Source organism: Vanellus vanellus (assembly GCF_965231255.1).
Source record: "Vanellus vanellus genome assembly, chromosome: 3".
In the NCBI taxonomy this organism is placed as follows: domain Eukaryota; kingdom Metazoa; phylum Chordata; class Aves; order Charadriiformes; family Charadriidae; genus Vanellus; species Vanellus vanellus.
This window is the reverse complement of record NC_138907.1, coordinates 69,337,532-69,360,825: the sequence shown is the minus strand read 5'-3', so window position 1 is coordinate 69,360,825 and position 23,294 is coordinate 69,337,532. Positions and strand designations below refer to the sequence as shown.

Sequence of the window (23,294 nt, the reverse complement as noted above, 5' to 3'; positions counted from 1 at the left end):
GGAGCAGCTCAAGCTTTAGAAGATGAAATCCACAGCTGTGTCTGTACTGCTACAGAAAAGCAGGCGAAGGTCTGCTCCTTGGCCACAAGGCCAAGGGCCACCCTCTGGCTTGCATCCAAACTAGCCAGGGCTATTCCCTCCGTAGCAGATTTGACCTGCTGCAGGTCAAACAGAGTCCTAAAACAAACTACCAGTTACGCTGTGCAGGGGTCTGCCTGGTCTCCGGCTGCCTTCTCTGATACAGATGTACTTTACTTATCCATGGCACCTTCGCCTTTAGGGAATTCACACTGTTGAGTTTTAAGGAGAGGTAAATAGGAAACTGTGGCTACTCTCTCCTCTCAGCCCAGGGCAGAGACCACGTGTGAAAGAGCAAAGTATTGCGTGTGTCCCCTTGCCCTGCCCGCACAGCTTCACTTGCCCATCTTTCTCTCCACACTGGTCTTTCTATCACTTCTCACAGCTGATGCTTCCAAAGTCCTCGCCCTAAGTTCTAGTGCTTTAAGGAGCTCTTTCTGAGGGAGCGACATTTTTGTCACAGCTGGAAGAGGAAATGAGGCTGTATGCCACAGCAACTTGACAACTTCTTTCTCTTGACTCTCTCTTTCTCACCTTTGGGCCCTATTACCACAAAGTAAAGGAGAACGTGGCTGCCGACAGCAGGGCTCACCCAGCCCCTCGCCACCTGAAGAGCTAAACCCCTCGCTATTTTGGCCTGTGTGTCCTGGGAAGAAGAACAAATGCAGGAGAGAAGTTTGCTAGTACATCTATCGAATTTAGTCCAAGAATGCAAAACATTTGGGCTATGTGAGCTACAGAGTAAATCAGGCAGTGGATGTTTCAAGTCTAACGGTGACACACGCAGCACTGTTTAATCAGCTAAATCCTGGGCTGTGCAACGCTTCCATGTATAGCAGTGCTGTTATAACACTGCCAATCGCGGACAGCAATGGCACTCATTCACTATTGTATTATAGCCACCCGTCTTTTAAAGGTCCTGATCCAAGACCCACTGAAATCCCATTGACTTCAGAGTACTTTGGATCTAGCTGTAAAGAAGGGATTTTCAGCATTCCTTTGTAACAAAGTGAAAACAAAGGAGCACTTTTTGGCTGCTGCTTCTCCTCATCTTACTGGATATTTGTCTACTCTTCCCCACCCAGGCAGCTCTGTTTGCTTTTCCCCACCCAGGTCTCTGCATCTCCAGTCTCGCCGTCTCTTCTCAGCTCACTGTCCCTGCCAGCTCTGACACCTGATGTAGCCTTTGGTCTGCTTAGGCTGCCACCTCCCAGCTCTCTTCCAGCCTCAGAGCTGTGAAAAAGAAAACACTTGCTGCCATAACTTTCCTTTACAAAGGTCCAAAGGAGCTTCAGAGCGTTCCAATGAGATGGCAACATCCAGAGTTATTATCTGAGATCATAAAGATCAGGAGAGAGGTTGTGGGAATCTCCATCATGGAATATTTAAGGAGGTTAGACAAACATCCATCAGAGACAGTCTAAGTATAGTAGTTCAGCTTCACAGCCTAGTAAGGGACTAGATAACACTTTGATAAGCATCTCTAAAATTGCTGCAAAATTTCCACAAAATTTTTTCTTGCTGGTTGCCTTCTGTAAGACTTCCACAGAGAGACGGTGTACTGCACATTTACAGAGCACAAATCCAAGTATCTCTATCCGTTGACAGCAATATAGGGCCTCCTGCTGTCTTTACCAAGCTCAGACTTTTATTTGGGCCGGAGTCAAGGAACTGAAACCAACTTTCCTTTCATTTTGTCCAGTTTAGTCATTTGCATTGCTGAAATATCTGTTCATGTTCCTCTTTGCATTCATCAGCTTTGAATCATTGTTACAGGAAGAGTATAGGGCTGGATTTTCTTACAGAAAATTTCACCAGAGATGTAAGCTAGCACCTCTCTGCCAAGGAAGCTATGTATATTTTAAGAGCAGATGAAGATTTCTCCCATGAGGGTCATGTTGCTCTATGCTTAGGCCTGAAAATAAATGAGCTAATTTTAAGGACTGATACACACCAATACTATTTTTCAGTAATCTTTGTTGAAGCAATTTTGCAGTGGCAACAAATAAAAGGGGAGGGAAAAAAATGCCCCACATTTATCATTAAAGGATGTGGTGGCCATGCAAAATTGAGAAAAAGCATTTCCTACACATTCTTTTTTTAGTTCCTTGATATCCAAAATGGTAGCAAAAGAATTAACCAGTAGTCCATGAGTGAAACATACACAGGTGTTCCTAAGGCTAGAATTTAAGCATTAACTGTGGAATTTTTCTATCATTTTTTGGTTTACAAGCAAAATGACCCAGTAATGAAATTTCTCAATTCTAATCTAATCCTCTTCAATATCTGTGGCAAACAGTAGCCCCAGTATAAAGATTTACAGCTACAGTTATGTCTCTGCTTTGTTCTTAAGCATGTATTTACTTCTGCCCATTTGCTTTCTGAAATTCTCTCCCTCATTTGTCATCTGAAGAACTCCATTTAAAAGGAAAACAGGCTTCAGACATGAAACACAGCTACATTCCTGAAACATGAGATGAACAACCTTTAATTCATGCAACCTTTCATTTACAGTAATGTTTAATGGATGGGCCAGTTTCATTATGGACAATGCCTCTCCCTGTCATTAGCCTGCAGAAAGGTCTAAAACTCTTAAGTGTTTAAAGGAAGACTGTTTCAGGCTCTGTGCTCTCTCCTTCCCTGCCTCCCCCCCTGCCCATCACCCTTTCTGACCGCCCTTGTTCTAAGTGCGTAATCTAAACGCTGTACTCTGCAAATTGCACTTATTGTTGGCTTCGAGCTTCGAAGGACCCTTCTGAACACTTTTTATACAAACCCTAACAAGGTCAGAGTTGGAAAAGTCTCAGCTGGTGGACTTGGATCCCATGAGCTAGTGACCATTTATAATTAATATTAATGAATGGCAGATGACAGATGTTTATTGCTTAAGTAGAAATGTGCATTGCTAAACCAGAAGGCTTTAGTTTAAATCCAGAGGAACTGACTTTATGTCTTGTACGGATGTGGGTGGTGGGAGGGAATGCCAGTGGGTGATCCAGCTCCTGCTACCTTTAAGCATGAGAAAGGAAACGATACTCTGTAAAAAAGCATTCTCGGCTCTCTATTCGATTGGAGCATGATGTTTGGTCCTTCAAAACATTAATTGAAGTCAGGAGGACTCTGTCCACTTCAGTGGCTCTGATTTGCAGCAGTAGTGGTTTTTATCCATAGATCCCAAAGCTCTTATCTCCATTTTACAGTTTTGGAACCTGAGGAAGTCTTAGAAGACGATATTTTAAAGAAAAAAGAGGTTTGTCACTGAGACGAAGGATCACGTTCCCAGCCACAGTATATTTTATGTTGCTGGATTTTTTTTTTCCCCAGTGGTCTTAAATCAAACTAAAGCTATGATGGATAAACCTCTTAAGTTTAAATGTGACACGGTGGAATACGCAATATGGAGGTAGAAGAGTCTCTGTGAATCCCTCTGAATACTACAGGCTTAAGGTTGATGCAACTCACTCTTTCAGAGCACATATATTAACTTCCTGGACATACAGACATCTTGGGTAACATTTTCAAAAATACACAAACAATTTTAAGTAACTTACTGGAGTTGGAGTAAGGGTCTATTTTCTCTGGATTCTTTGGACAAAGCATCCTGTTCCTTTTAGTATCTTACTACAGTATGTGTGCACCAACTGCTTGCTGGTTTTTTGCCCCTGAGATTTCTACACTTCTATATTACAGTCTGAAAAGTGTTTATGAGCATGTCATACCAGACCTTTTACAAAATATTATTGGCTTTAGCAGCTACAGGGTTGGTCTCAGATGTTACAGAAGAACGCCTAAGGAGTTGCTAGCAAAAGCAGGTGGCACTCAGATCGGTAGAAATAGTGAGTAGTTTCTCCTTTTGACTAATGTAAAAGCTCCTGGAGCAGGCAGGAAAGTGATTAGTTGCTCAGTTTTAAAAAGAAGAACAAACGTATTCGTTGACTAGTGTACAGTGGGTTGCTTTGACAGGAGGCAGGAGGCGGCTGGAAAGAGAGCCTGCTGGTCCCCACAGCCCCAGTTTTCAGAGGCTAGAGAAGGTCCTAACTTCTTGCAATACAGTGTAGTACAGCAAATACCATTCACTGAACTTTTGCTTCGGGTTCCCTAGAACCTTTCTGCAGCCTTACAATTCAGCTCCTGTAACCAGCCCTGCTTTTTGGGCTGTGCACACCCCACAGGCCCAGCTGGAAGTGTAAAGCCTAGGATTGCTACCAATTTACCAGCACTGTTGTAGCACTCTTAAGACACCAGCCAAGCACCAAGCAGAAAATCAAAGCATGCCTGCAGCAAGTTCTGCTGAACTGCCATTGTATACTGCTGGTAGGAACTGTGCTAGACAGGACACAGGGCAGATCTCCTGGTGGGGTGGCTAAGGGGTTACAGACTTTCCTTAGCACTCGGTGGTGCCCTATGTCATAGAATGGTTAGAGTTGAAAGGGACGTTAAAGATCATCTAGTTCCAACCCCCCTGTGATGGACAGGGACACCCTCCACTAGACCGGGTTGCTCAAAGTACTCCACATATTGTTTTTTTTTTTACTTCCCCTTATCCACCAAGATTTCACCTCGAAACACCACAGTGAGTGACCACATGCAGCTATGGGGCTGTGACCCCCATAGGAATACCCAGCAGGCAGCAGTGACTCTCCTATATTCAACATAAAAGCAGGTGCCCTGTCTGCCTCAGCCACAGTGGGAGCAGGATTTGCCTAAAATCCACCAGCCTCAGCCTAGCTACAAACACTTCTACACTTCCCAAACCCACCACTCCCTGGAAAACATGACACATTAAAGGAGCACCCACCTCCTTCCCCCATGGCTCTGTGGAGCCTAAAACCCCAACTTTCTTAGGTCTGGCTGCAGGGAGGCGATAAGGACGCCCTCCGCATCAAACAGACTTTTTGCTCAAGGTCTCGCTCCAGTTTCAATTTTGCTTTTCAGGTTTCTTAAATGCACTCGGTGCAGCTGGGATTTTCTCCCCGCTAGTCCTGCATGGTGTTTTTAAAGAAGCACCACTGGCGGAGTGATGCATGAGAGGCTGCTCTCTCATCTCAGTAGGAGCTGCATCTCCTTTAACCTTTGGGCTATGCAACCTCGTTCTTATCCGATCTAAATGGCGTGGTGGTCAGTTTATAAAGTATACTAAGTGAAGTGGACTCCAGTGATGCACTGTCACATGGCAGACTCATTCTTCACATTCCACTTCAAGCTACTCATAAAGCCGGCTGCTCACTTCAGTGTGCAAAGCCTGTGTTACTACAAACAGCTCTAAACGCACAGTTCATTCCCAGAGGGATTTAAAAAGAATAAACTTATCACATTCTTGGAAAAAAAAAAAAAAACACACCAAAGACAAGACAGCCTGGATAAAATTTACACGGACAATTTATATCTGTGATTCATTTTAAATTGAAGACTTACGGGCAATGTTAAAATATCTGCATTCAAGTATTTTTCATGCATGTCCTCCATGACCCCTACTTAGAAATCCTTTTTTTTTTTTTTTAATATTTTGTAGGGCTGAACTTTCCAAAGAAATGGAAAATACCAGATTATCAAAGTCATCACATTTCCCAGAAACTTGCTGATTTCAATGGAGCCCCAGTGGAAAGTAGGCAGGTTTTGAAACAACTTTGCCTTTGTGTTAGGTTTCTGCCTAGTATCCCACCAGCTTGTCCATTGGGTTGGCCTTTGGCAACCCACTTGGCAGGGTGACAAAGACTCGAGAGCCTGAAAATCTGAGATCCTTTTGACAGCATCTTGGTCACCCTAGCTCCCTGAGCTTCCTAGGGCTAAGCTCTGAATCACTTTGGCATTAAAATTTCCTGACCCTTTTTCAGAGGCAGCCCAAGAGTCTTGGTGATCCCACAAGCTGCTCTCTACCTGGTGAACTGCCAGGTATCCTCTCAGTAGGTGAGAAAAACTCTTCAGAAACATATGGAGATGGCCAAAGTGAAACGTCACGTCACCCTTTTTGAAAGGGGACCTCTGGAGTCCCCCCAGTCTGTATGAAATTCAGAAATCTGACCTGTCGTTTTAACCAGCATGAAAATATATTTGGAAATATTGGCACTACCTAGAGAGGGACCAATGCTTTGACCGGCGGAAGCAGTACACACGCAGTGGAGACACAAAAAAGAAAGAAAGAGTCATTTTTCAACACCTGGTTTTGAAAAATATCCTTGAAAGAAAATTATCCCTTCATTTACAGCAGAGACCAACCTTGGTGACCTCCGTGTGTTTGAGCACGTACAACAGAGGGCAGAATCGGGCCTCCGGCAAATTCAAGTAACAGCGCCCTGGCTCTGGGCTGATGGTTTTGCTGAGTGGATCCGTCAGGGGCTGCCGTCCCCCTGCGTGTTAGCGACTGCTGACTGGCTGACCCATCCGTCAGGCTGGCCTGGTTTACCTGTGGGACACACATGGGCTCCCATCTACCTGTCAGCACAGGTGTCACCTCAGGCGGGAACGCAAACAAACCGCGCTTAGAGTGGAGGGGACAAGTGAACCGTGCAGAGCGGGGCCAGAGGGGCATCCTGTTGACTCCTCATCTTCCTTTACCTCCCTGGCACATCAGGAAACTTAAGGAGATGTAGGGAGGGGGCTCCAGGGGGAGACTATAGCTGCACCTATACCAACAAATGAAATGGTGGAAGGTGCACGGGTTCCCTGGCCCCGGTATCTGGTACCGAGGCAGGAACTGCTGGCCTGGTCTGAGTGTCTAGAGTTAGCACTCGCAAATCCCCCTGCAGGATCCATACTCAGTCGTCTGTATAGCCCAGCTCCAAGCCGTGGTCGCTTAGGGAAAAAGGCGTTCTTATGGATGCATCCAAACATTGGGGTCGTATAAGTATCTTCTGAATTGGCAGGTTACATCCATGCAATCGGTTTAAGTAAAGCCAAGGAAAACGTCTTTTCTCATTTATCCCTCCCTTCAGAGCACTCTGAGTACAAAAACAAGTTTCGTTGGGTGTTTTCTCCTTTTTACTATTGTACTAGAAAGAGTTCAAATGTCTGTGGAGGCACTAGCATCTGTCTCTTATCATGTATAACTTTTCTTGATTATTTCTAGAGAGGCAGACTAAACATGCGGCTCTGACATAATGCAGCATCACATTTTTATTTCTGGTTTGCTCAAAAGCCTGCACCAGCTGAACTAAGTCTCTAAAAATGACTATATTTATGACCTCAATCCGGGCTAACGGGAGAGCTTGGATTATTGGTGCCTAAAAGGAAAACAAGCTATTAACGATTTCTGCCAATATCCTGACGCTCTAACAACAGGGTAAGGGGTATTGATACCCATCACTACTATCGCCCATCTTTGTGTTGGCATCTGATTCTGTTAGTCTTAAAAGAGGCTTATAAGGTGGATTTGGACACTCATCTACCTTGCCACTTTTAGGAGAGCTGTAAAAACAAAATCCCATTCAAAAGCTGCCATTAACAATCTCAAAGCAAGCTTGGTGAGAAAATGCCACTTTCCGAAGTACCAGCATGGTCTATTGTCGCTTCCCATCCTAAGCAATCCACAGTGTCTTTCTGCTCTGATAAATAGCCATTACTTTCCTGTCCTTGGAAGCTGTGTTCAGAGTTTATAAGCTGCGGGTTCTTATAAGATGAAAACTGCTATATAATTATAAAATTGCTGTTGTTAGCACAACACTAGTCCTGATTAAAACAAGGCTGCTAACAAATTCCCTTACTCCCAACAGACAAGTGCAAAGGAAATAAATCCCCACAGGCACTGGTTTGAAGAGACAGCAGTAAACGTCTCCACAAACAGCAAACAGAACTCATTATAGAAATCCTCCTCCTCTGGCTGCTTCTTTGACTGGAGGATATTCTTGTAATTTCAGGCACTGGCAATGTCTTTTCTATGACACAGGAAAGGCAGCCCCAACCCATTTCTGCTGCAAAGAGGTCATCACAAAACAGTTAAGCCAGGGACTTTCCATCAGCCTTGCTTATGAGCCCATGAGTGTAGCAGTGCCATTTCCCAGGCAGCTTACAGAAGAAACGATGCCTTCCTTCTTCCCATACACCTAATGGGACACAACTTGCTCTTCATCTGCTACAGCAGCAAAACTTGACATCTCCTGTCTCGGCACAGCTGATCTGCTCAGCCTCCTCTCTTTCCTCTCTGCCTGCTTTATGGAAACAGCTGCTATGCCGGTCTGATCTATTACTGTATTTAGACATTGCGTTCTTGTTCCCCCTAATGTGCCTGCCTCGGCATTGTCCTCCTCTTGCAGGGACAGGCTAGCAGCCACAACATCAATCAGAACATTTTTCAAGTGAATGCAACCTAGCAGTCCAGATCCTATTTTCAGAGGCAAATGACACTCAAGGACCCTGAATCTCATAGAAAGACTTCTTAGTCTTAGGCTCCAGCATTGCCTAGAGCACATCTAAAGAAGTATTTCCATTTTCAAGATGAGATAGGTCACATAAGTACAAGTTAGTCACTAAGTCCCCTAATGCAGTTCTTCAACCTTAAGTGGCAGTATCATTTGAGGTATCTGGGGTTATCCAATATCACCACATAGGACTGTGAATATGACACATGCCTTAAGACCTGTATCCATCTGGACTGGTAGGTGGAAGCCAGGTAGGCTGTCCTCATGCATCTCAACAGCAGGAGAACCTATGTTGGCCAAATCAATTGATCCTTGAATGCCTTTGGACCTTAGCTCCTTTAATATTTTTACCCATATTCACTTCAGCAGTTGGTGCATCTTCAAGAGTAAGGCCAGGAAATTGCATTGAGCTGTGTAGCACCTGGGTCATTCTGAAGTTGTTGACCCTCACCACTTTGGTCACCTGAAAAAATTGTGTGATTATAAAATAGGGCCACTATAACTAGGAAAACAATGATTGCTGCTAAGAAAGTTATGCTGTTTAAACATCAAAAAGACATACCAGATGAATCAGCCGCTCGTGCCTTGTGAATGAAAGGAGAATGTCCTCTGTGTCACTGGGTAGTTGGGGGTTTGGAGGCTTGTTACCTTGGCAAGTAGTGTGAATACACGCTACAGTCTGTGTTCCAGAACAAAATGTGTCACTTTTCTTGAAAATGAAAGCAATCTACTCATTTGCATAATATGACACAACTGTACGGTAGGTGGAGCTGTAGTAAGTGGTTGTAGAGCCTGGGGCATGCTCCTTTTACTGGTACCTTCGCTCGGCACATGTCATGTTGTTGTTGTCCGGGTCGTGTCATGAGGAAAGGGTGACAGACTTTTCACCTAAGAGGACTAAAAAAAGTCTCTGACAAGGGTGTGGATGGGTGGGAAGAAGGGCAACGCAAAGTCGTGGCACTTAGCCCCCAAGTTTTTGTACCCCTACCAGGTGGGGTACAGAGGAGGTATTGGGGCACTGGTACCACAGCACCGGTGCTGACATTGCTCCAGTAGCAGGGAAAGTGCTGAGAGGTCAGCCGAGGCTGTGAGTGGTGTGAAGGAACACTGTGGCACGTTACAGCTGTGGCTTGTGGTCTTTTATTATAGCTCTTCAGCTTATTACAGTGTAGTGGGGAGGATTTTGTGGTCCGTGGTGACATCCACAGTAGAAGCGCCAGGATCCTTCAGATTGGGGCCTATTACATCAGTGCCTGCAACCCCAACAGGCGCAGTGCAGTGACTCCTTTTGCCCCTTCTGCTCCCCCAGGGTAAATTTCTTTATGGGATTGATCTTTCCAGAAGAAATACAATCATCGCAAATGCCTGACACCAGATTCTCGTCCGTCTGGGTTTTCCATGAGACCTACCCTGTGACACCCCCCCACCAAAGCGAAGCAGTTTGCACAATCAGATTTTATGTCTTCCTATGGTGGTTTGGGGTTTCAGTGCCCACAGAAGGGAGAAGTGAACAACTTCCTCCCTTTACTCCATAAAATATGACTATAGGTTTAGTGGAAACACTACATCTGATGCAATAATGCAAAGGCTTCTCTGAAACACTCTGGCTTGCATACTTAAAGATGTACTCAGATGTGGACTGAATTAATACAGACACAGGGATTTCTTTGACCAGGGGCTATAAATTAGATTAACAAGAACTCAGCACCTTTAAGCTGATTGGACTTGCAATTATATTGTTGTCTGAATTAGTTTCGTGTCTGCATTTAATTTGAACTACTGCACTCCTCAAAATTATAGCATGTCTGTAGACTTTCTTCAATATACAAAGCTGCTATTATCAGAAGTAGTAAAGTATCCCCTATCGACAAGTACATTCACTGGACAGTGCCTACAGACTGATTCTTCCAGTGCAGTTGGTTGATTGAAGTTTTGGTTCTGGAATAAAAGCTATTTGAATGCCAAATAATTACTTCTCGGGACTGTTAGAATCTCATGAATCCACATCTTTGTGAGCAAAATTCTCTTAGAAAATGTTTTAATATCGCCTATCTAAACAGACTTAGTCTCCTTTTTCTTTTTCTCTATTTCTTCTCTCTTTTTCTTTTTCTTTTTCTTTTTCTTTTTCTTTTTCTTTTTCTTTTTCTTTTTCTTTTTCTTTTTCTTTTTCTTTCTTTTTCTTTTTTTCTGTTTCTTTTTTTTTCTTTTTTTTTCTTTTTCTTTTTCTTTTTCTTTTTTCTTTTTTCTGTTTCTTTTTTCCTTTTTCTTTTTCTTTTTCTTTTTCTTTTTCTTTTTCTTTTTCTTTTTCTTTTTCTTTTTCTTCTTCTTTTTCTTTTTCTTTTTCTTTTTCTTTTTCTTTTTCTTTTTCTTTTTCTTTTTCTTTTTCTTTTTCTTTTTCTTTTTCTTTTTCTTTTTCTTTTTCTTTTTCTTTTCTCCTTTTCCCTTTTTCCTTTTCCCTTTTTTTTTTTCTTTTTCTTAGGCTCTATTGAAACCACAAGAAGCCAGAAATAAACGTCAGCAGCGTTAGTTAGCCCCCGCCCCGCGCGCCCCCGCCCCGCGCGCCCCCGCCGGCTCCCGCGCACGCACGGGCCTGGCGCGGCGCTGCGGCGCCCCCGCGCGGCCGCCCCCGGCACCGGCACCGGTCCCCCGCGCCGCGCCCGCTTCCGAGGGGAGACCCTCGTTTAAATGCGGTATAGCCACGGGGAAAGGCACTGATGTGCGTGTGCGTGTGTATGTGTGTGTATATGTACACACGCATAAAACGCGACATGTTCGAACACAGAAGGGTTTTCTAACAACAACGTTCTTCAAAAGAGAAACGCACATTTGGGGCGGATATTTGCTTCTTCGTGATATTACTGCATCGTTTCCTTCTTTGATGGGCTTCAGTTTCCACGCTGCCCTTGCCTGTTTGTTCTTCTTCAAAACGCGAAGTAGGTCAGAGGTGAGGCTGTAAACATAATGGCCCACCTCATTTTCGCACTTTTCATTTTGCAGACAGCCCAATGCCCAAATTTCCAATGAATCTCCACAACGTCTGGCATCCAGTTCAACGCGCTGTTATGAAGTGGGCTCCCAGCAAGCGGCAGGAAGAAGAAAAAACTACTCGGGAGGAAGTGTCTGGGAAGGAGAGAGCAGGGATACCAACAGGCAGAGAGATGCATGCAAGAATGCAGCTCCAGCTGCACCTCAGTGCTTGCAGATAACTGCTGGTGGAATCTGCCCTTGGGTCTAAAGTGAACCAAGGACTGACTAGAAGTAACATTATACTGTCATATAAAAACTCCCGGTTTTTAAAATAGCAGGGAAAGGAGCCAAACACCCAGCAAAGATGACCCTTCCGTGCGTTATTGCATTAGCAGAACAGCGCAGGTCTCAAGGGCAGATCTTTTCACGAACGGCAGCAGCATGGAGGCGATGGCATTAAAGCACGTGTAAAATCGCACAGAGGACTCCAAACTACCCATCCTCAGAGCAGGAGAGAATTAGAATGGAGTTTTAATTATTTTCCGGAGATGAATTTTGTTTGTCCTTTATGATGCCAGTCTGATTAAAACAGAAACAGTGATACACGCCTAGGTGCAGCTCTAGCTACACAGAAATAGTGTATTCTTCGTCTATTCACACACATACATATAAATACATACATGCTGATCCATGTCTGAAAGGGCAACCATCACACGTCATTCCAACATACTTAAAGAATCATGGCTAGGAAGTCACAGCTGAAGGATTTTGGCTAATCACCAAGTGAACAATGTCAAACACTGAATGTCTGGACAGTTTCCATTCGAGTAACATTTCATCTTGGGCCAACCGTATTTACAAACCACTGGGACGAAATTCCGTACTGTCATTTATCCATTAGTAAGAGACAGCATTACAGCTGGGGTAAGATACAGGCTCACTTCTGCACGCGGCTCTCCCGCTGGTGGCAGCTCTCGCTGAGTCTCACGTGACCATTCTGTGGGTCTCCCAGGCTCACCTCTGTGCATCTTAGATGGCATTGCCAAATTCAGAGAGGGATTCTGCAAGTATGCGGGCATATATGCGGGCAATCTCTGACTGCTTGCCTAAAATTTGAGGTTCCATTTTACATTTAGAGCATTAGTGCATGTTTCGGAAAGAACAGATGAGAAAGGCAGGTGTTTGTCCCTGCTTGACTTAACACGTGTATCTAAACCCTCCCTTGCTCTCTGACCTCAGGCAGTGACGGTAAGGAACTCAGAAGCTGTAAAACAAGCCCATAGAGCTACACAACAAGAAGAGGCTGCAGCATATCCTCACACCTTAGTTTTCATCCTTGCTTTCTGCCTTCTCTCCACCTCCTCTGGATCTCTCTCCCTTTATCTGACCTTCTCCTCCTTGGATGGTCAGCTGTTCTCAGAACAAAGCCACCGCCCCTGCACCTACTCCCCCACTGTGACCTACTCCCACAGAGCCCATTGAGGCACCAAAACCTCCCAGCCCTGGTTTTGAGTCTGGAATGGGCACAATTGTCTGTGTTCAGCACCCTCAACAAGAGCTATTGCCAGGTTTGTGTAACTCCCCCAACATTGGTGTAGGAAAGCCTGGATTATCTTTGTTGGCATTTAAAAGCAAGAAGTATTTTTGCTGTAACAAAGAGGGATAGATTATTTTCAGTAGTATCGTTACCAGGACATCATAAAACAGAGTTTTGCCAGACACTTTCCAATACTTGTCCAGAAATTTCTCCATGTAAGGAGGCATACAGGCCAGTGTGACATAGTATCGTGAAAGTCTAAGGGGGGTTGCTTTTGAAGACATCACTGGGATTCATCGAACCACAGGTGAACTTCAGCTGCATAGCTCAATAGATGAACCAGTTCCACACAGAAAAATTCTAATCTGTTTTAGGCTTGTGTGTACATACAAGTTCGATTCAATGTCATACCTGCATTGGTTTGTAAAGCAAATAGAAGGAATGGAATCATAGAATCACAGAATGGTGATTTTTTTTTTGGTTAGAAGGTTAGAAGATGGTTAGAAGGGAGCTTTGAAGATCATCTAGTCGAACCCTTCCCTGCCATGGGCAGGGACAGCTTTCACTAGACCAGGTTGCCCAAAGCCCCATCCATCCCGACCTTGAACACTTCTGACGATGAGGCATCCACAACTTCTCTGGGCAACCTGTTCCGCTGGCTAACCACCTCAGCATAAAGAATTTCTTCTTTAGGTCAAAGCATAAATGCACTATACAATATCATCTCCGCAGCCCATACACAAAGTTTTAATGTTCCTAAGGGGACGGGAAGCTTTATTGGAGACGTCTGTAGCAGTAACAAAATCCTCAACATCTTACCTTTATAAGTATTTAAAGCAATAATGTACTTGAATACTTAATTTTGTAATGATGGTCTAAAGCTTGAGACTTGGAACACCACTTTTTGGTCTGAAGAGGGTCACATACCTGTGCTGAAGCTGATACTTTGTTGTGGGATTCATGCTGCAACACCAAGAATCCCCCGGGACGTGGTGTGGTGGGGGTTAAGGGAGGGGAGAGGGATTTTTAAAAGACACAGATGCTGAGCGTTGGCAGTGAAGGGGAGTAACATGATGGCTAATTTCCTCTCACCATATGCCCTGGGTCCCAGCCCAGATAAATTTAGACCAGCCAATAGTTAATGCTACCTGGCTTCAGCCATAGACGTCCCCAAACCGGTTGTGTTTTTGGTGGAGCACATGGAGCTGTGCCCCTGGCTGTGGGAGACGTGCTAGGGGTGTGTGCGATATTTACACCAGCTCTAAAGCACCGGGACTCCCTAGGGAGTTCTCGGCTCTTTGCTCAGAGTCAGACTGACGGGAGGTGTTAGTCCAGTGGCCGAATTTAGTAGTTTGATGAAGAGCTGGACATTTCTAAATACTAGCACTAATGTCCGGCTTCTACTGGGAGGTGCTAATCCAGGGCCGGTTTTACAGCCTATGGCAAAGCGAGGGAGGCAGAAATTGCAACAGTCTGAGCAAATCTTCTAACGTGCCATCATTTTTATTTCAGGGAAAAAAAATAGGGAGGAGAAAAGAAAAAAATCCAACAAAGACGAAAGCAAGGAGACGAGACAGGAAAGCAAAGGGCGAGCAGCCCGAAGACAAAACCGAGAACAGAGGGAAAACAACAACAAAACGCAGCCGAAGAAAAGAAAAGCCCCGAATAAAGAACAGAACCTGGCACCCGTCGACACTGCACACTAACAGCCCTCCATGATTGTTTAAGTCTTATGATGCTGCTATCTCTACCAGATCGCCCTGACAGATGCTCCAACTGTTCAGGCCGCAAGTGGACAATGCTACCAGTTATTACTAAACTCTAAACAACATTCCAAATACTTCCTATATTCTCCAAGCAACCATAGTTTATTAAAGAGATTGACATGAGCCAAGGAAAAAAAATCTAAAAATGGGATACTTTAAAACTGTTATATTATATGCTTCCATGCATCTGTAAAAGGCAATTAAGAAATTTTGTATATATTAATAATAGGGTATAAAATATAGCAATATAATAATGAATGACATTCAGATGAACAATGTTCTTTTTCTTTGTAAAATATTTTTCAAGTTATTGTTTAAGTATGAGGCAAGAGATATGTCTAAATGAAAGACACAAATCGTATCCCTTCATATATTGTACATAAATATTAAGAGGAGGAGGAAAATGTTTCTGAAGAGCCAGTAGGAACCCAAGGTTTTATAACCTCTGGTGGAGCAGGATGGGATGGCCCTGTGGTTCCCCGGTCCGTGCTCCAGATGCGGGTGAGAAACAGCGGGGGAAAGCCGTCAGGGCTTCACGAGCTGAGGGAAAAGAAGCAGAAGCATCTGCAGCTTTGAAGACTGAATCCCTGAGGTAGAAGGCAACGGGGCCAAGCTTGGATAGCGCTCTGATCTGTGGGACAACACGATGTTTTCTGGTCTAAACAGTGGTACCGTGTGTGCTGTTTTATGCTTTTTATACCTATGTGTAACTTAAGTCTACATTTCAAATCTTCTGGTGAATGACAAATCGTATTTGTAGGAGACAATGTTGAGTTAATAAAAACCAGAAAAATAGATCATGTAAGTACGTGTTTTTCACAGTCATGGTGTCACCTTTTCTACTGGGGGAGGGAATCGTTTCACAGCTTCGCAGACAGAAGAGGACACAACTTGTATCCACAATGTGCACCTAGTGAAAGAGTATCCAGGATGACAAATCTATCGAAGGATAGAAATGGCAAACTTCTGTTCAATTTTACTTAAATTCTTGCTGGTGTTCTTCTCTCTGACATGGCAGAGGTGAAAATCTCCACTGCTCAGAGGACAGACCAAACCCTTTGGTACCATTCTGGCCATGTTGTTAAGTGGCTAGAGTGACCCACGAGTGAAGCACTGCCTACGCTACATGCTGACTTGCTGCTCAGAAATGGATTTACCCATTACAGAAATGCGTTGAGGAACCAACATGCTTTATAGCATGTGTTTTGTTGCTGTGCTTTCCCCAAGGGCAGCTGCCATAGGGGTAAGAGCCTGCCCAGTGTGGTGTGTAGACCAGAAAACGTGGCAGGCAAGCCTTGCCAGCCAGTTCCTGTCCCTACTCACTATATCTGTTTTTCATGGTGAGTTTGACCTTAAAAAAGACTCTGTCTAACACTGAAGCTTGTCTCTCAGGTTGAGGAAGCCTGAGTGATGAGCTTCAGTGGCTTTTGAAGCAGTATCCTAATCCTCCAGACAGCGATGCAGGGTAGTTTCCTACGTTTTGCTTTGTAAGAGCTTCGTCTCTTAATGATATGTGTATAGATGCAGTAGTCTTATAACATAGGTGTTTAAGGCTCCTAACTTCCTTCAATTTTCATGAGAATGACTCAAAAGTTTCTGTAACCAGTCCATGATTATATGCATATCTTACATTTTTGCTCTTGAGAAGACTTAAATGCTAAAGGCTGAATTTTACAGAGATGAGCATCAGATGCACGTAACATTCATCACATACAATGAAGCCTGAACAGGTGAGAGAGAAGAGCAATGTGTGCTGAATGCCTGTGAGAGGGACCTAACAGTGGGAAACTGGAGCCGGGGTGGCTACCTGTAGCCTCTCAGCTCCATCATATAACTTGTCTACACCCTCCTCCAGAGTGAGCTGGTCTCAGTCTCCCACTACCAATCCTGGCAGCAACAGTCATCTTCCTCCACCGACATCTTCCCACCTTCTTAGCAGAAGCAACGGAGGAGGATCTGGTCTCAGAGAAGTGGAGGGTGGAGGACCTGTGCTCAGCACTGAGGCTCTGGGTGATGCTGAAGGGAGGCAGAGAGATGAAAGGAGAAATCCTGCTGCTGCCAGACTCAGAGGTCGGCACCAAAAGATGAGGTGCAAGCAGCAGTTCTGGGCTGAGAGGAGTTGGCATCACAATAGAAAGCAGCACTCAGTGCTTCAGACCCTCTCCTGCAGCTGCAGTCACCCATCTGCCTGGGGTGCTGGTGGGCAGACAGGGGTGTTCAGCTTCTCAGAAAGATTTACTGCTCAATTAACTTTCTCCAGGGACAGGTTGTTGGCCAGATGAAGTATTCCTAGTTGGATTCAGCAAACTAGACCATGAGCTGAACCACATGGATAACTGAACCCAGAGAAGTTTTGTCTGCAACTCTTAAAACTAACCAGTAGGATTGTGTCTTTTCCCTGCCTTAATTAAATATAGGAGTTAAATGGCAAGGGGTTTTCAGATGGAAGAATGGCTCTTGATAAAAGCACAAGCAAAAACTGTAAAAATGAACAAGAGTGTTCAGAGGGGAATTGAAAAGAGGCAAAAGCAAAACAAGGAGCTAAATCCTGAATGTCCCTGATCAGTTATTCTCTACTACAACACTTGGACGAGTCAAAGGAATGCCATTTATCTGGCAAAGACAGATAGAAGACTGAAAAAGCAGTATCAAGTAGTAGTTCAAGAGCTACAGGAGGAAAAAAGGAAAGAAGAAAAAAAAAGAGGGTGAAAGGAAAAGTAGAGAATCTAGGATACAAATGTGAGTTTTGTTATGCACTGCCACATAAACCTTTATTACAAACTCCAGTGTGCCTCTCCCTGCTTACTCAAGTGGCAGTGACAAGAGAGATGGTTTGTCTTACCAAGAGCAGGACTTGGAATACTATCACCTTTCAGCAAGGGATAAAAACGTAAAAGGAATTTGGCTCGTGGCAGTAATAATTCATAGCAATAGTACCTGAAAAACCATGATACAACTTTTCCTGGAAATGATCAAGGAAGATGCCGTCATGTTGTTCCCTCCCACACAGGATGATGTTTGTTAATATTGCCTGTAGCCATGGTGAAGCACTAAAAAGTACATCCAGCTCATCTGGGCAACTAAAATTTTCTCCAGTCCTGGCACTGAATGTAGACTGCTGTGGTGGCAGGTGAACTACTCCACTGGGGACTCCCAAGAAACTGAAGAAGAATATGGACCTTGGTAGGTCAAATATATATTGCAATAACACTTTTTGCCCACCTAGTAATAAATATGTAAAATATGTCAATGATTTTACAGGCTAACTGAGTAAGAGCTAATGGGGACTCATACGATCTTACTGGAGAAGATCTGATTAAGTACTGCAAGTAGCTGCGCCTAAATTTGCGTGAAACTTCTTTCCTGACAATTGCTTCCCAGTTACAAAATACCTCAAAACCTTAAAAGTCTATTTTAAGTTATTTCCAGAGGATTATGAACAGAGTAGGATTATGAACAACTTTTCTTAAAATGGGAGCTAAATTGAATGGGTGTTAATTGTCAGCCAAATTCATAGTGTGCTAATTATTGAAGAACAGGTCTGGAATAAAATACTAAATAGCAGTTATGGTCAGTAGATAAACACAAATGAGGTACTATTTCTGGCAGTTAAGCTGCTCTGGGAATTATAATTGGTAACAGAGAGGCAGAAAAATGCAAAAAAAAAAGCACCCCTATGGCCCAGGCTTCAGATCTGTCTGACCAAGCTGTAGCCTTTCCTCTCACCTGGCTCCACGCTAGTGAAGGCCCGAATAAGGGAATCCAGTGTTCAGGTATCATAAGCAGTTTAAGCTCTGAACAGCTGAACCCTTCATCGAAATTGTCCCAGCAGCTTTATTCTCAAACACCAGAGTGGAGTTGTCAGGCTGATCAAGGCACTAAATAAATGACAGGGTTTTGCTGTACCCTGTAGCAAAGTGGCAGCAGAAGGACCCGTCAGCAGAATGGGACCAGCACCAGTCACCGCCCACAATGAAGTTCTTGTGTCATATCCTCTACCAGCTGTCTCTGGATACTTGTGGTTGATATGCTGATGGGAAAGCAGCACACGAATATTGTTATTAATTCAGAAGTATCCCTCTATAGCCCTCATGAGTCACTGCCATTTATCTTTTGTGTCTGTCGTTTTAGGCCCTGAAACTTACTGACGGCTTAACTTTATGATGCAGCATGAATGTACCATGACTCTCGTACTTAATTGCTATGCATTGTTATTTTCAGAGACAGCACTGGGTTTTGTTCGCCTGGTTCACATGAAGTTGCAAGAATTCAAACAAGAAATTCTGCACAGCATGACATAACAGCGGATCACGGGAGCCACTCTTCACAGTGACATTCTGCACGCGTCAGCTGAAGCTGCAGTTTCAGGCTTTCCCAAGTCCAACAGCGAGGGCTTGGGTGGCACGGTCACATTTTCAAGCTCGGATCTGCCACTTCATTGCCGTTACTTAGCACAAAGCTTACACAGCAAAGACCTTGCAGTCTCGTGCAGCAAGCGTACTCTGCAGCTACACATCCTCAAATACTTCTCCCATATGGCCTCTTGTTAACGGGGGATTAGATTTTTCCTACTGTTTTGTAATAAATTGGCATAATTTAAAGAGGAGTTAAGTCAGCATGTTTGTTCACCATTATAATAACCCTTCCGTCTCTTACGTCTTCCTCTCCTAACTTAGCTGTGATATTCCTGGTGGATTTAGGCCTGCTCTTTCAGATCCAGAATGCTAACTGCATTTGCCTTTGAGAAACAAGACTACCCGTTGATTGGTTTGGCACATAAATTTCTGTTTTTTCATGGGTGGATGAAATTTTTGTTGATACTGTTCTCTAGAGCATTTCAGAGTACTAACAATGTCTCACAAGGCAGTCATCCAATTTCTTAAAAATCGACCCTCTGCACTCCTGCAGAAGGCTGGTTGGAAGTCCATCTTGCCTGAGGAACATTTGTTAAACATCTTTTTAGATATAAAGCTGTCTGAGAATGATCACGCACGTGTCAGCAAGAAAACGGACCTTTAAGGATCTTTGAAACTGGCCATCTAGTGTTGCTTTTTCAAATTCACTAAGTATTCACTAAGTATTTCCTAGGAGTAGTCTTAACATATATTTCAGCCTCTTGTGGCTCTGTTTCCATCTCAACCTTATGTCATCCAACCTGGGCTGTTCATGGAAAGGTCAATAACAGGTGCAGTACTCTCCACCTTTCTCTCTCAGCGCACACGCACATCTGCACTTACGCTGTGCATAGATCTAAATTACTCTGTCCTGCTTAGCTCACACAGACACTGTAGATGGATTTGGGTCATTAACCTTGTCCTTTCTGACTGGTTTTTGTTCAGTTAGGTACACATATCTTCTGAATTTCCTGTCTCCAGCTGAACTTTTGAAGCTCTGGTCATTGTGGTCCCACATAGAAGGGAAGAGTGGTCTCACATTCACCTCTATTCCTGCTTCTTCCTCCTGTCCTCTCCACTTTCTGCCTAACTGTCCTGTGCTCCCCCTTTCTCCTGCACTACCACCGTTCCTCTCCTTCTTCTGATCCGCCTTGGGTATCCTCACTGACAAATCCAACTGCTACCTGAGTGGCAAACTGGGTGGCATTTGACTTCTGAGTCTCCTCTTTTTCCTTCTCTTTCCCACCTCTCCCTTGCTTATCTTACTTCTGTTGTTTCTTCTTCTGAAGGCTACGAAGTAAAGCGAAACCAATCTGTCTTACTACCAGACTCGCTTGCAATCACGGAGCCTCAGCCTGGGGCAGGAGGGAGGGGTAAGCAGCCCCTCTCGGATAGAATCGCCGGCACAACTTTTTCTGTCATCAGAACTATGGAGGCAGGAGAAATTGTGCAGGTACCACAAAAGTAGGACGGAGTATAACAGGGACAGGAGGGAAAAGAGTTGTCAGCTGGTCCGCCACCTTTAAAAGGATGATGTGAACAAAATTAAACTATCAACAGCAACAACTTTTTCGTGTATAAAGGGAATAAAGCACTAGGATAAATAATCCCAGAATGAAACCAATCCGTCAATTCTTGACGTGCCTATAGGAGGAAACCAGAGATGAGGCTGGAAACAGAGGGATGGCTGGCTGCAGATAAGCAAGAAGTTGAAAAACAGACCGTCACTGTTATTTAATCTATGCATGAAATAACCTCTACTCACTCACAGTCTACCCCTGTGCACCTATGGCTAAACAGGTTAATAAAGTTCTACAGATGTTAGTACAGCCATTATCCAGGGAGAGCTGGTACAATCAATACCTTGCACTGGTGAAACAGGTACTTTCACAGAGCATGAGATTAAGGAACTGCTTTTGTGATTTTGTTTTTTTTGGGGGAACTGAAAAACAGGAGGGCAGTTCCCCTTTCTACTTTATGCTATAGCACAAAGTACCTGGTTTCAAAAATGGTTTGATCCTCACTATAGTGTCAATGCACTGTATAAATACACATCAGTCCATAAAATAGGCTTCTATGAAAAAGGAATATGTGGACAACATTTCTTAGGCAAATCAACATAACCTGCTCAAGGGTATGTTCTTTTTTTATAAGAAATGACATATTGTTTTATTCCGCTGTCAAAGTTGAACAATTGTAGAAACTTCAAAAAACATCTTACAGCAAAAGCATAATTCAAAATGATAAGGGAAGTTATTTTTCGTGGTGATGCTTTGTTCATAAAAGAGACCTTCAGTGAGTAAATGACAATGGAATCTGACATAATTCTGTTCTCTCTAATAATTCTGTTCTCTGGAAACAGGATTTACAGTTTCAGACAGCAAGAGGGGACTAAAACTGGATAAATTATCTCCACATGACACTGACAGATATCAGTGTACCCCTGCTAGTTATTGGAAAACTAACGTCCAAAAAAAATAAATAAACCCAAGGTCATCCTTTTACCACCCCTTTCTCCCCATTGTTAGAAGAGCATCTGGTTTTGCAAGGCAGAGACCGAATAGCTGGACAAGAAGCTGTCACTCACACTGTTTTTAAATCAGGAGATTTCTTGAACAGTGGCTGAAGTGCACAATTTTGTCACTTTTGGTGATGATGCTTCCACGCCAGGTGCTTATGTCTTGCTGTCACGCTAGTCACTAACAGGAATTGAGATTCTACTGTTCTTCCAGTGCCTCTCTTCCATTGAAGAGTGATTGACTATTCCCAGAGTGTGATGAGCTTCTATTTTTTTCCAGATCCTAGTTATTTCTTTCTGAAACACATTTCTACCCACCAGCCCCTGCCTTCTGTTCAGTAGATGGGCCATATGTAGGATAACTAACCCAGTTCTGCTGATAACAAGATTGTGTGATTTGGATGTCCCATGTGCATACGTATGTGCATTGGGGTCAGGGATGGAAGGACTGGTGGAGACTGGGTTTTGTATCAAACCCCTCTAAAATAAGGAGCACATTAGATGAGCGACCATTATAGCTTTAAACACCTTGAAAGCCTGGGAAGGAGTACTCACACATCTCAGCCTCTTGTAGTCATCCCTGAAATGAATCCCAAGAGCGCAGCCTGAGCTCTCGGGCTACAGGTTTGGTCCATTTCTACGTTTGCAATATATCGTGTTATTTCTGTATCGTTCTCCTCACCACGGATGCTCAGCTCCCTTCCTAATGGGATTCGTAATAAATGAACAGTCTTCCTGAATGATAATTAAGCTGTTTACATTATTGTCAATGAATAGTCAGTGCCGAGCCACTCGTGGTTCTCCATCCTGACAAATCCTCTTTGGAGTATGTTTCGGTGATAGCTCTCCAGATCGTCTTAAGTACAAGTACATATTCTACTCTTTATGAGTTCTTTTACCTTACCTGGTGTTATCTGAGCTCCAGTAGCACATCAAATGATGTAATTAGCATCTCTCATCTGTGGTTTCTTTTCACATCCTGTTTTCTACAACCTTACATTTGCTGTGCCTAATGCATTACTGAATCTTAGACATATTGTGCTCGCTGCTTAGAGGGAAGGAGAAAAGAGAACCAAGTATTCTCATGGTAGTGGAAATCTTGCCTGAGAGATCAATTTCTTGTTTTGGTTTGTTTTGCTTTTTTATACAAGGGAGGAATGTCAGCATAAGACAACTTCTTAAGCACATGCACCCTGAGACTTACATTTTCAAAATTAGTCCCAGGGGAAAGCAAAGAACGATAATTAAAAGTGAGTATTTGAAAGTCAGCTGGGCACCTTAAGCTGAGATTCTGGCACACCATTAGGGGGCCATCTCAATATAAGATCTTGAGAATTAAGCTTTTGGAAAGACTTAGAAGTTTTATTCAGCCGAGACACACTTGCTCAGGGATAAGTAAAAATTCTTTGCAATTTTCTCATGGGTCCTACAGCATCCTAGGAGCAATTTCATACATTAGGAAATGCAGGTCCTTTGCACTTTAGTGACTGTCAGTGGGTGGTTAAAAAGCACAATGTCTACATTGTACCTAAGCTGTAATTAAAGAGGTATCAACTATTTTTCAATATAGAAAGCTTTGTCTTCTGACTACAAGAATAAATAAGTCATCAGTCAGGAATGCTGGATAGTCATCATTTCAGGCCTATAAATCATACTTAGTGTGTTTTGTAACCAGCTTTT

At 43.6% G+C, this 23,294-nt stretch overlaps 1 protein-coding gene across 1 annotated transcript in view; it reads left to right on the top strand.

The window, feature by feature from the left end:
* The window catches only part of RSPO3 (R-spondin 3), a 63,385-nt gene extending 47,900 nt beyond the window's left edge, over positions 1 to 15,485 (top strand). Inside the window, exon 5 of the mRNA XM_082481832.1 lies at positions 14,449 to 15,485. Coding sequence (XP_082337958.1) covers positions 14,449 to 14,642 — 194 coding nt within the window. The 3' untranslated portion in view covers positions 14,643 to 15,485. The remainder of the gene's footprint in view (positions 1 to 14,448) is intronic.
* Positions 15,486 to 23,294: the final 7,809 nt, after the last annotated feature.